The sequence below is a fragment of the Kryptolebias marmoratus genome, linkage group LG1 (assembly GCF_001649575.2).
Source record: "Kryptolebias marmoratus isolate JLee-2015 linkage group LG1, ASM164957v2, whole genome shotgun sequence".
NCBI classification, from domain to species: domain Eukaryota; kingdom Metazoa; phylum Chordata; class Actinopteri; order Cyprinodontiformes; family Rivulidae; genus Kryptolebias; species Kryptolebias marmoratus.
The window spans coordinates 28,902,937-28,918,037 of NC_051430.1; the positions used below are offsets into that span (position 1 = coordinate 28,902,937).

The 15,101-nt window shown below is 38.1% G+C and overlaps 1 protein-coding gene across 1 annotated transcript; it reads right to left on the minus strand.

The window, feature by feature from the left end:
- Window positions 1-6,576: 6,576 nt before the first annotated feature.
- On the minus strand, window positions 6,577-11,197 carry LOC108242756 (probable G-protein coupled receptor 21). The gene has a single exon (XM_017427782.3). It carries the CDS (start codon window positions 10,418-10,420, stop codon window positions 9,356-9,358), a length of 1,065 nt encoding a protein of 354 aa, XP_017283271.1. The 5' UTR covers window positions 10,421-11,197; the 3' UTR covers window positions 6,577-9,355.
- Window positions 11,198-15,101: the final 3,904 nt, after the last annotated feature.

Genomic DNA, 15,101 nt, shown 5'->3' on the forward strand with positions numbered 1-15,101 from the left:
GGAGACTTGATCTTATGTGTTTCTATGTCACTAACAATTATCTTTTCTTAAAGGTTTATGACTATCAGGGTAACAGTTTGATATTATATGATAAAAGTGGAATGTTTAGACTCTCAGATAATATTGAATGTTCTCAGCTTCAAAGTCCTGAAGTCAGTTATCGTGAGAATTAACCTTTATTTAAAGAGAAGAACAAAGTTTTATAGTCTGATGTAAGTGTTTAAACATTTGAAGAGGTTTTTAGAAATCCTTTCACATTAAATCCACACAAAGTCAGCAGTTAAAGTGGTTGCTCTGCAGAAAAAAATGGACCTTTTTATGGTTCTGAGTGTTATTACTCGGATCAATCTGAAGTGAAAACAGCTTTGTTAAACGGGACAGCTGCAACCTGTTTCTGCCAAACCTAAACAACAATCTCATTTGTTGAGTTTGGTGGATAGAAAGTGAGTTCATCAGTGCAGAAAAGACTCATTAGAAACTGTAAAAACCCCTTAAAGGCCGGTTATCCCAGCAGTTAATTAGTCGTCCAATCAGCTCCACATGAAGCCGTCTGAAGGTCAGACTGGGAGGTCTTAATATTCAACAATTAAAGTTACAATTTAGTGCATCTGGTCTGTAATTGATGTCATGTTTTTAATCATATCCTTTAAATCTCCACATTTAGTATCAGGGGACCTCTGAACACCAGTTTGTCTCCATTCTGGACCATTTATCAGTGACCTCCTAAACGTATCCATTTAGATAAAAAGATACGTTTAATTAAAGGCCTGGCATTCTTTGAAGGAATGCATATCACCCGCTGCCTTTTATGTCAAATTATCTTATGATGAGAAGGGACGGAGTTGTAGCCTTTTTGGTTAAATCTTGTAAATTACATTTTGTATGATCCCATGTGATGCACGTTTTGGTAATTATTCTCAGCTACTACCACGACAGGTTTTAGCTCAATATCTATCTCATTTTAGTTTGCTAAGGTCACTTAGATATGGCAGCCATTTTGAATTGACTCCAAAGGTTAAACAGCTGTAGATCCAATCAGGTTTTTTTTTAATGATTATTTTTAAAATTTGTTCTCTGGTTCGTGAAATATTTTGCTAAGACTACAGATGAACAGACACACAGACACAGTCTTGGCTGCGAGTGATAATGATGAATAAAAAAGATCCAGACAGACTTTATTGAAAGTCTTAACAAATAATCGATGCATGTTCATCTACAACTGATGTATGTCTGGAGGTGACTTGGTTCAAGATGGCCGCCACAGCTAACTGACCTTAAGAAACACAAAAATGTCCATAACTCAGTCAGTTTTCTAGAAATGGAGCTAATAAATTACTCAGATCTTATTTTATACTTCAGTATTAACTGTTGGAGTCAGCTCTGTCTGTCTGCTAGCAAAATATGTCATCAGCCAGTGGATGTATTTTAATGAAAATCTTAGAAATGAATTAATGTGCAGCTGATTAACTTTTGGAGTCAGGTAACCGTGTCTATAATGAGGTTAACTTTGCAGTTATTGATCTAAAGTTTGGTGTGGTAGTAGCTGAGGCTCATCCCCAACACGTAGTCTGAGTGCAAAATATCACAACATGCAAACGCACAGATTGTTATTTTTAATATTTGACAAAAATGGATTAAAACTCAGAACAGAAGCTTTTTAAAACTCTGGCATGAACGACAATCATCGATATGCATTCCTTTGAGAACTGCTAGGCCTTTAATATTCTGTTTTTAGATGATATTGTTAAAATACACCATCTCAGAATCTATTTTTACTACGTTTGTCCTGTGTAGTTTAAAGCATAAAGTCCTGTCATGTTATTAATGTCTAAATGAGATAATTTAAAAAAATTATTTGCTCTAAAGTGTCCTCAAATGGTACATCTGAATTTAAAAAAAATTACAGTTTAAGTTTGAAACTGGAAAGCTTCCATGTTTTTGTTTCAGTCACTCATCCATGAGCTCAAACATTCTTCACATCTTTGAGTTTTTATTAGCATGCAGATGAATGCGATGCAATCAATCCGTAACTAATAATAATATTTGTTCCTGGAAAGCAGACGTGTTTGAGAGGAAATTAATTTAAAAAAAGCAGAAGTCTGAAGGAGAAACGGTTCGTCACCTTCGTCTCTTTTAAGTCAATGTCATGAAGAAACACTTTGATGCGGCTAACACAAACCGCAAATCAAATATCTCTCACATGTTTGAAATACTTCTACAGAAGATAAACATTCAACTTTTCGTACCGTAGTTTTCCTAAAATGGTTTGTTGAAGCTGTTAGCGCGCTTCGCTTGAACTGCAGCTGCAGCGTGGAGGACAGGGAGTCAAAAATAATCATAAGAGACAGAAAATGATTTTAAACAAAGATATGTGTTATTGATCTTTATTTAGCTCGATCATCTGTGTTTCTCACTCAGGTTTCAGCAGCTGCATGATTATTAATCTGTGTAGAAAAGACTAAAATTATATTTATGAGTCATTGTTTGGCTCATACACAATGAAACAGAAGAACCTTCCTAGTTCATCTCTTAAATAACAAATTAAAACGCTGGTGTTCCTTGAAGGAATGCATATCGCCCACCACCTTTCATATCAGTGTTTCAAACAAAGATCAGTAATTATTGCAACGTTATGAAGACTGTTAAAAAGGTAATAAAGTAAGAAATTAAAGGACACAATTCTTCTCTCATATCAAAGGTTAATGTGTTCATAGAATAAACATTTTTAAGCAACATTTGTGAACTGATGCCAACTACTGTGTGTTTGTTTGCCTACAGAAACAACCAAAGTGACTAAAAATAGGCCCAGAATGGAGACGTTTGGGACGGAGAAGTCCGATCATTTTGTGTTGGTGCATATTTACACTCAGATCTGTTGAGTAAAGCATACAGCAAACAGTTTAAACTGAAATAGACTTGAAAACAAAGTGTTTTCCACCAGTTTCTCTGGAAATGTAACCAATCGGACAAATTTGTTTAGACATGGTACTATAGTGGTGTGAAAAAGAGTTTGCTCTATTCCTGATTTTGTGTTCTTTTGAATTTGTCACACTTAAATGTTTCAGATTAAACAAGTTTAAATATTAGACAAAAATAACACAAGTAAAGTTTTGTTTGTCTAATATTTAAACCCGTATTTTAACCGCTTTACCTCTGTAAATGGGTTATGTTTATTATTGACAGTTGTCGTATTTGTTTAGCAGCAGATTAATTTTTATGTTTCCACCTAAACATCTCTAATATTCTGTCTTTTTCCACCATAGCTTTCAGGTAGTTTTAGGCTGATTCGGCCGAGTCCTTTGTTTACATTGAGCACGTACCTGCATTCAGAATTGCTTATCAATAAATCTGCGAAACTATTGAACTGAACTCTTTCAAACTGCTTTTGATATATTTCAGGAGAAGGTTTTTTTATGTTTTATTTGCATTGAGTAGATTTAGGAAACGATGAAGTTTGGTGAAATGTTGATGTCAGTGTTATGAAGCATCTCAAAATCTTTAAGGATCAATTCAATTCAATTCAAAAATACTTTTTTTATCCCAAAGGAAAATTAAATAATCAGTTAGTACCTGAAGTATGTGATGGAGATGACTCTCAGTTACTACCACACCAAGTGTTAGCTTAATATCTCTAAAATTAACTGAGGTATAGCCCTTTTTGCGTTTGTGGCGGCCATCTTGGTTGACTCAGTTGTAGATGTCCATCCAGAGAGTTTCACTGAAATCTGCCCCATGGTTCATGAGATATTTAGCTACAGACAAACACAGACTCACCCACATTTCACCAAAAACTAGATAAAGTTTCTGTTCAACAATTCAAACTTTTACATTTTTCTTATACGTCACCATAACGGCTAAAACGCACACATTAGAACCAACGTTCTGGTGTTTGTTTTCTGCAAGACTCCAAGCATGACCCCCAAACTTTTAAAGAACAAAACGTCATCAGGTTGGAGTACAAACCTGACAGACTACAGGAAATCTTACGCATGAGACGAAATCTTACGCAACCAAATGTCACTTCAGGCATCAGTCAAAAATAGTTCCAGTTTGAGTTGAAAACATCTCTGATTATTCAATTTATTTCCACGAGTTTGAAACAGATTTTTTGACCAAAGCTGTAAAATCTGACACCAAGTTTTGCTTTTAGTCCCAGAAGACGTCACTTTTATCAGCTCTCACATTGAAATTGTTATGATTTTAAAGTTCTGAGCAGTTCCAAACTAAATACAGAAAAATATTCTCACCCACCTCCAACCTTAACGTCCCCCCCACCCCCGCCTCCAGACCTCCCGCCTTGTCCTGGTCTCAGTCTCGGTCCAAATTTGGCACTCCGTGTCTGTGTGAAAGGGCATTTCCTCTTGGGGTTCGAGTCTGACAACATGGTGATTTTCCCACAGGAAAATCAAAACATCAACTCTGACATAACATGTTTATGAATCGAGGGATCAAAGTTGCGATTGGAGAGACCTTCGTGGGATTCCCATGTGCCCCAGAGCAAACGCTACGTGGAAGGGGGGGAAATGTCCTCCATGGGGTTTTTACGAAGAATTCAGAAATGAAACCATAAAAACAAAACTCTGAGGGGTTTTTCTGTGAATCAGAGAAAACAGAGCAACACAACAAGACTAATTACCAGCACCACCACCTTTCTGTGGACTGTGGTTAAACATGAGGGTTTTAAAATCTGTAATTTCAGTTTTGATTTAAGAAAGCCATAAAGTTAAATAACTCAAAATGTATAAAAGTTACAAACAGTAAAAGTCAAAGCACACCTGTCCCGATTGAGCCAAACATTTTGATACATGAATGATTCAAAACATGCAAATGTAGTTTGATTCCAGACGAAACGGTAAACAGAAACTATTGTGTGAATGCTGACTCAGCGTTTACACAATAAACATCCTTGAAACGGACACAGAACTTTGTGGAACGTGTGGAAAATGTGTTCAAATGTATTCATGAGAAGGGAAAAGCTTTTTCCCAGAAGGCTCGGTTGGATGAATTTATTCCTAGACGTTCTGACACTCAGATTTCTGCGATCAGCACCTAAATTGTGTGAACTTCAGCACCTTTTTTGATACATATATAGAAACAATCTGTTGTCATTTACAATAAAAGATGGGTCTAAATTAATCTAAGAAAAGGGGGTTAACTGATTAAATTCCATCCAATCAAACTGATTCATTTTATACAATTTATTGTCATAAAAAATGCTTTATGTGAGAGAGCTGAATTATCTGTTACTGCCTCGGTAACGATGTGTTTTGACTAAAATGAGTAATTCTTACAAATGTTTGGAGTTTTAAACAATAAAGAAGTGCTGTTGATGGGTTTTCCAACAGTCCATGAAATGAATCCAAAAGGCAGAGGACAAAACATTCACATTTTATTCAATCACGCCTTCAACAGGAAGTATTTCACAAGTTCACGTCACATGCAGAATATCGAACAGAGGTACAACAATTAAAGCCCTTCGTTAAGATTAAGATTTTTATTCAACTTGTGGTTGTTGTAAGCTGTATTGCACAGACTCCTCTAGCTGGAAAATAAAAAAAACTGCACATAACTGCATTTTGAGTTAGATCTTTGATGATGCAGCATAAAAACCTGATTGTGTTGCTGTATTTTTTGCAGATTTGTGTGATTTTTTTTATCTCCACAGCAGAAACAAAAGGAAGGCAGGCTACAAGACATTCTGCGGTACGATTCTACAACTGTTTGCTCTTATTTAAAAACAATAAAAATCAGGCGCCGTACGCGACGATTAGGATACAAAGACAAGAAATAGTCAGTAAATTTACTCTCAGTAGCAACATGAGACACAAACATGGATCCAAGCTGAACCAGAATCATGTAGATTAAGTTTGTTGACATCTTTTACAAAAAACTTTTCAACTTTTTCCAAAACATTCAGTATAAGGGATTCAGTATACGCCACACATACCAGTTTATAGAAATATGCTGTATAAATATGATTTTATTAGAGATTAAGAATGAGGTTCAAGTTTTAATAAAAGCTTCTCCTATTTTTTTTTTTAAAGGAATATCTTCACCCAGGCAGAAATCTGCTCTCAGTGCGACCTTTGACCTTCAAGTCGGTGGGGTGAAAAACGCATGCATGAATATAAAAATGTATATTTCGAATTCAAATAAAACATGTTTAAGGTTCTGTTTGGACTACCTCTTATTTTATAATAGATTATTAAACAACAATTAGTCCAACAATAACCAAATGTTTTCTAAAATTTCAACTTTTTTTTCAAATATTTCAGGTTGGATACTGAAGATGTCAGATGTTCCGCCTCTAATTTAAGAAAAAAGTGTCTGGAGTCACAAAAAAACTCCCCAAAAATCCTATATTTTATCATCGCCTGCAACAACAACAAGTGGGCAATCATGTACTTTAATTGCCTGTATCTATGTGTGCTCACTTGTATGTCTGTTAGCAAAATATCTCATGAGCCAACGGATGGATTTTAACATAACTCTCAGAAAGTTATAACGACAAGTGATTCACTTCTGGAGTCAACTCAATTCAAGATGGCCGCCACAGCTAATCATCATTACCCAACGCAGACATGGCTATAACTCAGTTGGTTTTACAGTTGAGCTTAAATTTTGCGTGGTAGTAGCTGAGAGTTATCCCCGACACGTACTCTGAGGGCTAACACGTCACAGGAAGTCTTTGTTTTTCATGCAAGACGACAGGCAGCATACATTTGGTCAATTTTTAAAAAAAAATGTATCCCCTAAAATGTGATTTTAAAATCATTTATAAAATACTTTTGTTATTTTTAAGCATCTGTAGAAATCCTAACCTCTGCAAGTCAACAGCGTTTAGCTTTAGAAAAACTAAAACAGGAGCTTTTACAGAGAATAAGTACAGCCCTTTTTGCTTGAGTTGTTTTATATTATTGACTGTTTCTCATTAACAAAGACAGCAGTTTATTACATTCTCTTAGCATTTATTGCCCAACAGCAGGGTTTATTAAAGACAAATTCCAGCAACCTCCTGTCTGGAAATTATTATTGATATTATTTCGTATTGGTACCCATTTATGCAGATAAAAGTGCTTTGATTACGTTGAATGCGTACCCACATTTCAGAATTGCATATCAACATATCTGGAAAATTACTCTTTGAAACTTCACTATTTGATGTAGTTCAGAATAGTTTTTTTATGTTAAATTTCATACTTTGCAATGAGTTCCTTTAAGCGAAGATCAGAGAAAAGGTTTGTTTTTTGTGGCTGACGCACTAAGATTGTTATTTTAAAAAGCATTGCACAAAAATATGAAGAGATATTTACTAAAACCTAAAAGCTCCTTCCACTTGAGCCTTTTTAAGTTTGCAGCATCAAAGTGCAGAAAAGTTGGCCCAAATTTAGTTTTATTTGGTCATCTTTTTTATTTTTGCACACTGCTTTAACTTAAAAATGCATGTTTCAAAAGCGAAATTTAGGATTTCGATTGTAAAATTTCTGTTTACAGCTTCATTAAATCCACAGCTGTAGGAAGCTGCACCTTTTAAAAAGTCTCAATGTTTAAAATGTGTACCCACAAAAGGTTGCTGCTTTATCCCCACAAACAGTTTTGTCTTTGTTTGAACCACAAATGCGTCAAAATCAGGAGCAAGACATTCTTAAAACATAATTTTCTTGTGTCTTTACATCCAGACCGCATCTTAAAAACACATTTTCAGTCACTCAGCTCCATAAATGAAAAACAAAATGGTTCAGTTTTTAAGTGCAGCATGTCAGAGCTCCTGACTGTGAAAAAAAAATCACCTACAACAACACAAAACATCTGCAGATCATTTCTCAGTCTCAGTAAATCTGCGGCTAAAGATCCCCGGGAAGAGCCCAGTTTTCTGCTCTTTTATTAGTAATTATCTTAAAGCACCTAAACAGGGACAAAAAGCCTCAAGTTCTCACTTTTTAAACCCTGTCAGATTTTGAAGTTAGGCTTGTGAAGCCTTTTCTGTCTGCTTCAAACTAACCAGAGCAGAAATAACCTGATGCAGGACCCAAACAACAAACAAACAATAAAGTTATAATTAGAGATATCTGGAGAAATTTGAAACAATACCAACGCAGCTACTGATCTAACGTCCAACGTACATAATTTTCCTCTACAAAGCTCAAGGGAAATTTATTTATTTCATGTAGGAGATTTGGTAAGTTAAAAGACACTTAAATTCCAGTTTTGAAAAGAAAATTCGGAGCTCAGAGACAATGGAAGTCAATGAGAGTCTGGGTGAGAACTCTGGGAGGATGTCCAAATAGCTCCTGTGTGAATTAGAGAAAATCCACAATAAATTCAAAATGATCAAAGTTGAGTGTTGTTATAAGTGTTGATATAAATCAAAATAGTGGCAAAAATGGAAGAATTGTGCATTGAGGCACCAATAATTAAAATAAATTGTGTTTGCATTAAAGCCAGAATCAATTATCTCAAATGACAGAAGATTCATTTTCAACACTAAAATCACAATCATGAGTTAACAATCGTACAAAAACACCCTCTGATTGCTGTTTAAGACTCAATTACTGTTCTGATCAGCCTAACAAAGCACTTCTGATAAACCTGAGAACGAATCTCTCCAAATAAATACCATTTTCTGTCTTCTTAACGGGGATACATAAAACATCTGCTGACAGAAAAATGCCCCAGGTCCACCATCACCATCTCAGAAAGTAAAGCTAATTCTTAAACCAATAGTTATAAGAACCCCAAGACCATGAACTTCCTTCTACCACTAAAAACTTCAAAAGAGAGGAAACTTTTTGATAAAATACACACAAGCTCCAACAGACACATTTCTGTTTTCTCTGAGAAACCACCTTAAAATCACACATGTTGATTATAAAATCTTTCTTTCTACACCTCGTTAAAGGAATTTGATCAGGCAACTCTTTCAAGTGGTTCCCATTTTTTGCAATTTTTAAATCAAACTGAAGAGGATTTTTCTAGTTTTTTCTCGTTTTTTCATCAGTTTTTTTTTGTTGTTGTTGTTTTTGCATCTTGAAGATCTTAAAAGTGCAAGACTGTTCATAAATACTCTTTAATAACACAAAATTAAAAATTTCCTACAGCCGATTCTTTTCTCCAGCATAAGACGCTTTCCTCTACATCCTCTAGCGCCACACTGCGAATCTTAAAAAGTCTCAGCAGGAACCTTCCAGCCTTTTTCCACTTAATTTACTTTTAAAGGAATCAGCAGGCACTTGCATGGGCACCTCGCTGTGTTCCACGCAGGGGGTCCTTGAGATATTTCACTGTGGGGACCAAAATAACCTGCAACTTGCTCTGAAGTTCGAACAGACTGAACCAAATCTGTGGAAGCCGGGTCTCACACTTGGCACCGAGTATCCGTCCGCAGGCTGACGGGCGGCGGAGTCTTTTTGGTGACTGCACAGCCGAGGCAGGCCGGAAACAACGAGCCAAAGAGACTGCCAAGACCTTTCCGGAAGACGCTGTTCGACAGGCTGTAGATGAGACAGTTACAGAAGCTGTTGCTGATGGCGAGCCACGTGGTGAGGAAGGACGCCACGGCGTGTTGATACAGCCCGGCACTTTCCAGGAGGAAGTAGAGGATGTATGGCATCCACAGCACGTAGAAGACGCTGGTGATGCGGAACAGCACCATGGCGTAGCGTTTGTCCGTACAGCCTTCGCACCGCTCCCCCCGTTCGCCGTGGTTGCCCTCTGAGCTGAAGCGAGCATGGCGTTGAGTGATCTCCTTTGTGTGCTGGCGACAAATCCGGAATATACTCCCATAGGTGAAGCAAACCGTGAGCGCTGCGGGGGCATAGAGCGCCGCCACGATGAAGGTGCTAAACCTAGGGTTGGTCTTCCATGAGTCTGCGCACCACTGAAATATGTCCCCGTGGTACCCAGGCTTTCCCCAGCTGAAGAATGATGGCAGGAATATCAGGGCGGAGTAAACCCAGATCAGGACGATGCACAGCCTCAGCCGGCACGTCGTCACCAGTGTGGTGTACGACAGTGGGCGGGTGATGGCGATGTAGCGGTCCACACTGATGCACGCCAGGGACGCCATGGAGACACTCTTCAGCACAGAAATAACGTAGCCAAACATCTTGCAGGTGAGCTCCTCGTTCAGGCCTCGGAGGAGGTGGAGGAGGGACAGCGAGGGCACCAGGCAGCTGACACCAACCAGCAGGTCGGCATACGCCATGGTCTGGATGAAGTGACTGGTAGTATGATGGTGCAGCAACGGAGCGCAGTGGAAGACAAAAATCACCACCAGGTTCCCAGCAATGATGAGCACAGCGAGGAAGAGGATGATAGCCACCTCCAGCATGCAGGTGTCCAGGTTGTGGGAATAATCAACGACTCCCAGTAAGCAGAACAAGGAAGAACCGCTTTGGTTCGCGTCAAAGGACGAGTTCATGTTTGGACCAAAGAGAAGAGTTGGTTTCAGCTTGGAGCAGCCATCGTACTGTCATAAAAGTCTCATTTTCTGGAAATCCTAAACTTGTTTGTCCTGCTTGTTGTTCTGAAAACAAACCGCGCCTCCTGTTCTTTCTAAATCAGCATCTTTTCACCCTCAGTGGTCAGGGAGCCGGTTGGTACAGTAGCAGTCATCCATGAGTGAACAACATAATGCAGCCAGACTCAGCTGCCGCTGCTGGGTGTGAAATATGTGTGCAACTGCAAAAGGTAAAAGAAAAAGGGCAAAAAAATGCCCACCACAATGCAAACAATGACAGTCTAATGCTGCAGTGAAATCTCCCCTCACGGCTGTTTAACATACCCCCTCCTCCGTCCACTACAAATCCTGAGGTAAGCACTTTGATCCGAAACAAAGCCACCAAGAAACAGCCGTCCACTCTGAGTCCTCAGTGCCAGCCAAAAGAAAACGGAGGGGAAAAAAAAGAACAAAGCTTTAAGTTCCAGGCATGTTCCTCACGCCGAGAGCGCCGATTCAAACAAAGTCAAGACAAAAGCATCTTCGGGTCCACAGAGCAGGACCCCTGAAGGATGATGGTTGATGTCTCCAGGATTGTTTCACTGTAGAGCGTCCTGAGAGGCTGAGAGGCAGCTGGCTGACTTCCAGAGTGTGTGTGCATGTGTGTGTGTTAACGTCTGTGTGAAATGAAGAGGTAGACGGTGAGCTGCCTCCCTGCTGTAGTAGCAGCAGACTGATGATGCAGAGCTGCCAGCGCTACTTTCCTCTCCTCCCCCTTCTCTTTATCTCCCTCTTTGCCACTCCCTCCCCTCCTCCTACTTTCTCTCAGACATTTTTTTCCTATTTTTCACTCTCATTTTTACTCCCTTTTGTTTCCCTTGAATTAGTTAATGGGAATGTTCCAGATTATTTGGTTGACCTCACCTTTCTAGTTTTTATATTTAAGACACATTGAGCATAGCTTTGTTATACAGGTGTGGATATATTTATTGGTACATCTGATGTGACTGAAGCCAAAAAACATCCAGTTTCGTCTCATCAATCCCAGAATCTTTGGGGCTTGTTAACATGCATTTCGATGAATTCCTGTCTGTTTTTTTTTTGTTTTTTTGGGTGTTTTTCTGTTCGTAGTGAAGCTCTTCTGGGCCTTCCTCCATGAAGCCTGGTATTATTCAAACTGTGACAGATGGTGTGAACAGAAAGTGATGTAGCTTGACCTTGGAGTTCAGCTTAGATGTTTTTAGATGATTTTCCTTGGCTCTTTTTCTACCGTCTGGGTTCCATTTCCTCTTGCATCTCTTGCTACAGCCCCATGAACCTTCTGCTTTTTAATAATCTGGTCATCTGTGGTCAGAGGGACGTGAAGCTGCTTGGAGATGGTCTTGTAGCGGTTAAGTTTTAACATGAATATCTATAATCTTCTCAGACAGCTCTCACCTTTTCTTTCTCACAACCAGCTATTTGTTCCTTTTAAATGGTCTGAATGTCTGCTGAAAAGCTTAAAGGCACCTCTGATCGTAATTATAATCAAACACGACTGGAATCCAAGGATTAATAGTCTCATTAATAGTGCCATCAAATCTGACCAAAAAATTTATCATATAGTTATAAAATAAATAACAAATCATTTCTTTTCACTTTTTTTTTTTACTCTTTTAAAATACTAAAAGCATGCAGATCTACATTAAACAGCTGCTTTCAACTGAATAACCTGCTTTTTCACTCATTTATTTTTTTGTTTTTTGACCAATATTTGAAAGTCACATCTTTAAGAAGCAGAAGAAAAGACCTGGCACAGGATCTAAAAAATGCATCAACCTTCAGTAATCGATGACTCAATAACAAGTTTTCAGCTAATTATCTTTTGGAGTCTCCTATTGGAGCTAAAATAACATTTTCTACCCATCAGACTGTGTTATCTTTGGTATTTTTCATAAACTGAATTGAAATAGATGGGAACAAATTGTATCTTTGTGGCAGACTGCTTAAAGTTAGCTTAGCAACTCTGTGGTACTTCTGACAACAAACTAAACATCCATCTCATAAAAGTGATGAGGTGAAAAAATATTTATTACAGTGTTCTCTCAAATAATCTAAAAGGTGTTTTAGTTCGTGAACACTCCCTCCTTTGTGAGTCTTGCTCTGATCAGCAGAATTGCTCCCTGATTCTCCAAACTGAGATCACTCTGACTGCTGCAGGTAAGATACTGACTGCTAATAGCTGTTCTATACAGCCCCTCATAAAATAAAAATAAGACAAATAAATCAAACTTTGTGGTATTTTCCTAGTATAGATCCTCAGTGAACCAGGACAAAGTCCAGTTGTCTTCATTTTAATTTGTTGAAAATATTTTTTAACTCACAAAATGAACACTTCAACACAGTTTATAAGCTTTAAACTTCAATTTAGATTTAAAAAAACGATCCTCGGATGAGAAGGGAAATGTTTTCAAGATTTAAAAAGAAGTCCAGCTGCCAAGTTTAGAAGTAATATTGTAGAAAAGTTTGGAAGAACATTAAAGTCAAGATTAAGTCTGCAAAATTTAAATTTTAAATCTCGACATTTTGTCGTTTACAAACTTTTGAAATGGCTTGACAAAAAGTGAAGCTCATCTTTCATAACAACATGCAAACAACCTTTTACGACTTCTGTGTCGGTTTGAAGAAAACAATGAGAACGTTGTTTCTTTTCCAGGCTTTCAGTGAAAAACAGAAGCACCATTCAGACGCGTTTTAAATTTTGATTTTTGTTACCATATGGTGAGCATCGAGGTGGGTACGAAGGCTGTTGGAATTTGTTTTATTTTCAAGGTCAGGGGTCGTAATTTATGAGGCCGAACAGCTCGGTTTTCTGCTGTGGGGGTCACACATCGACTTTCAGCACCTCCACCACCTTCTCACCAGCGGGGAGGCTGACAGGAAAAACCTCCTTGTGACTGGAACAGAGAGCATGTGATGACGAGTCTGCTGCTGAGGAGACCTGAGGGTCCAAGCAAAGAACAGAAACACAGGACTCTTCTTCAACAGCACTTAAAATTAGAGTTTATGACCCCTTTAATAGGCCTCAACACGACAAACAAAGTCAGGAAGGGCTTTGTTATTCAACACAGTATATGTAATGTGATCTGATGAAGATTTTAAAATGAACCGGGACTTTTTACATAACAAGAGAGAGTCTGTAATGATTTTTATCACCCGCTGCCAAAAGGCTCCACAGAAACCACTGAAGCTTTCAGGAAATAATCACTGGATGTACATCAACAACTGAATAACATTTGGAGTCAAATCAGTTCAATCTGAACGTCACAGACAGCTGATCTTAACAAACACAGAAATAGCTTTAACTCAGTCAGATTTACAGATATCGGCTTGAAATGTGGTGTGGTGGTTTGCTTTCTGTTTGGAAAATATCTCCTGAACCAGAGGACAGATTTCATTGAAACTCTCAGAAAGTGATCAATGGATGAACAGGAACAACTCTGACATTTAGAGTCAACCCAACTCAAGACAGCCACCACAGGGAACTGACATTAGGCAGCACAAAATGGTGATAACTCTGTCATTTTTACAGATATTGAGCTAATATTTGGTGTGGTAGTCGCTGAGAGTTATACACAACACGTACTCTGAGCGTGTCAGTTTGTGGTATGCAGATGATATGCATTTCTTTGACGATGGAAGAACTCGAGGTGATAGATGCTGTAATTAGAGACTACAGGACACAAAGCCGGGTGGCGAAACTTTGGTCCATAATAAATAAAAAAAACTCCTATAAAAGCTTCACTGACAGCCTATTTCTCATCCAGTTACTGATCTGCAAATTCACCAAGAAAAATCCAATTTCATTTTTTATTTGTAAAAATAATCAAATAATATTACTGCAACTAGTTTTAGTCGATGCAGACTTTTAAAGAAATGTTAAGCTTTAAAACAAACACAAAGCTACTTTTTTACTCCTAGTTTTAAAACCCTGTTGCTGAAGATGATAGACTTGTGTTACCATTAAAAGCAGATTAAACTTTGTTTAGCCTTTTATAGAAGTAAAATATGTGCCTCACACAAACCCAAACACTGTGCTCAGACGAGTATGATTAGATCAACAAGTTGCCCTAAATCTAGATGCCATAATAGCTCCTTATTTTGTATGTTTACTTTGAAAGATCTGGTTTGAAACGATCCGTGTAAAAACCATGAATACTATGATCCTTGGGCGACTTGTACAATATAGCAAGTCCTTTTATTCTAAAAAATCTGACATTTGTTAAAAACAGCATGTGAGGTTTTGGCCTGATTACTAAAGTGAGAACTGTACCTTCAGAGTTAAGCTTTAGACTATCAATCTGCCTTAAGGCCTTTTAAAAGAAGGCAAAATGTCATTTGTCATTCAGCTTTAATGCAAAGTAATTTTGAAGGCGAGGAACAACATTCAAGCTTTAAGACAGAAAGAGACGTGAGTCTGACAGCTCAAGGGGAACAGATGCAAAACTGCAACGACAGCCCAAGTGAGGCATGTTGGATATTCCTGAGAGAATAAACAGCAGCACAGACAGAGCAGAAGCCTTTTATAAATTTAAATAGTTGTCTGCAGAGCAGATGTCACTCCAGAGGGAGCATCAGTGACTTGAATTTGATTCTGGCAGGCTTTGGTTGCCGATGGAGGTCA

Coding starts and splice junctions, on each gene's coding strand:
- LOC108242756 (XM_017427782.3), bottom strand. CDS start 10,420: ATGAACTCGTCCTTTGACGCGAACCAAAGCGGTTCTTCCTTGTTCTGC.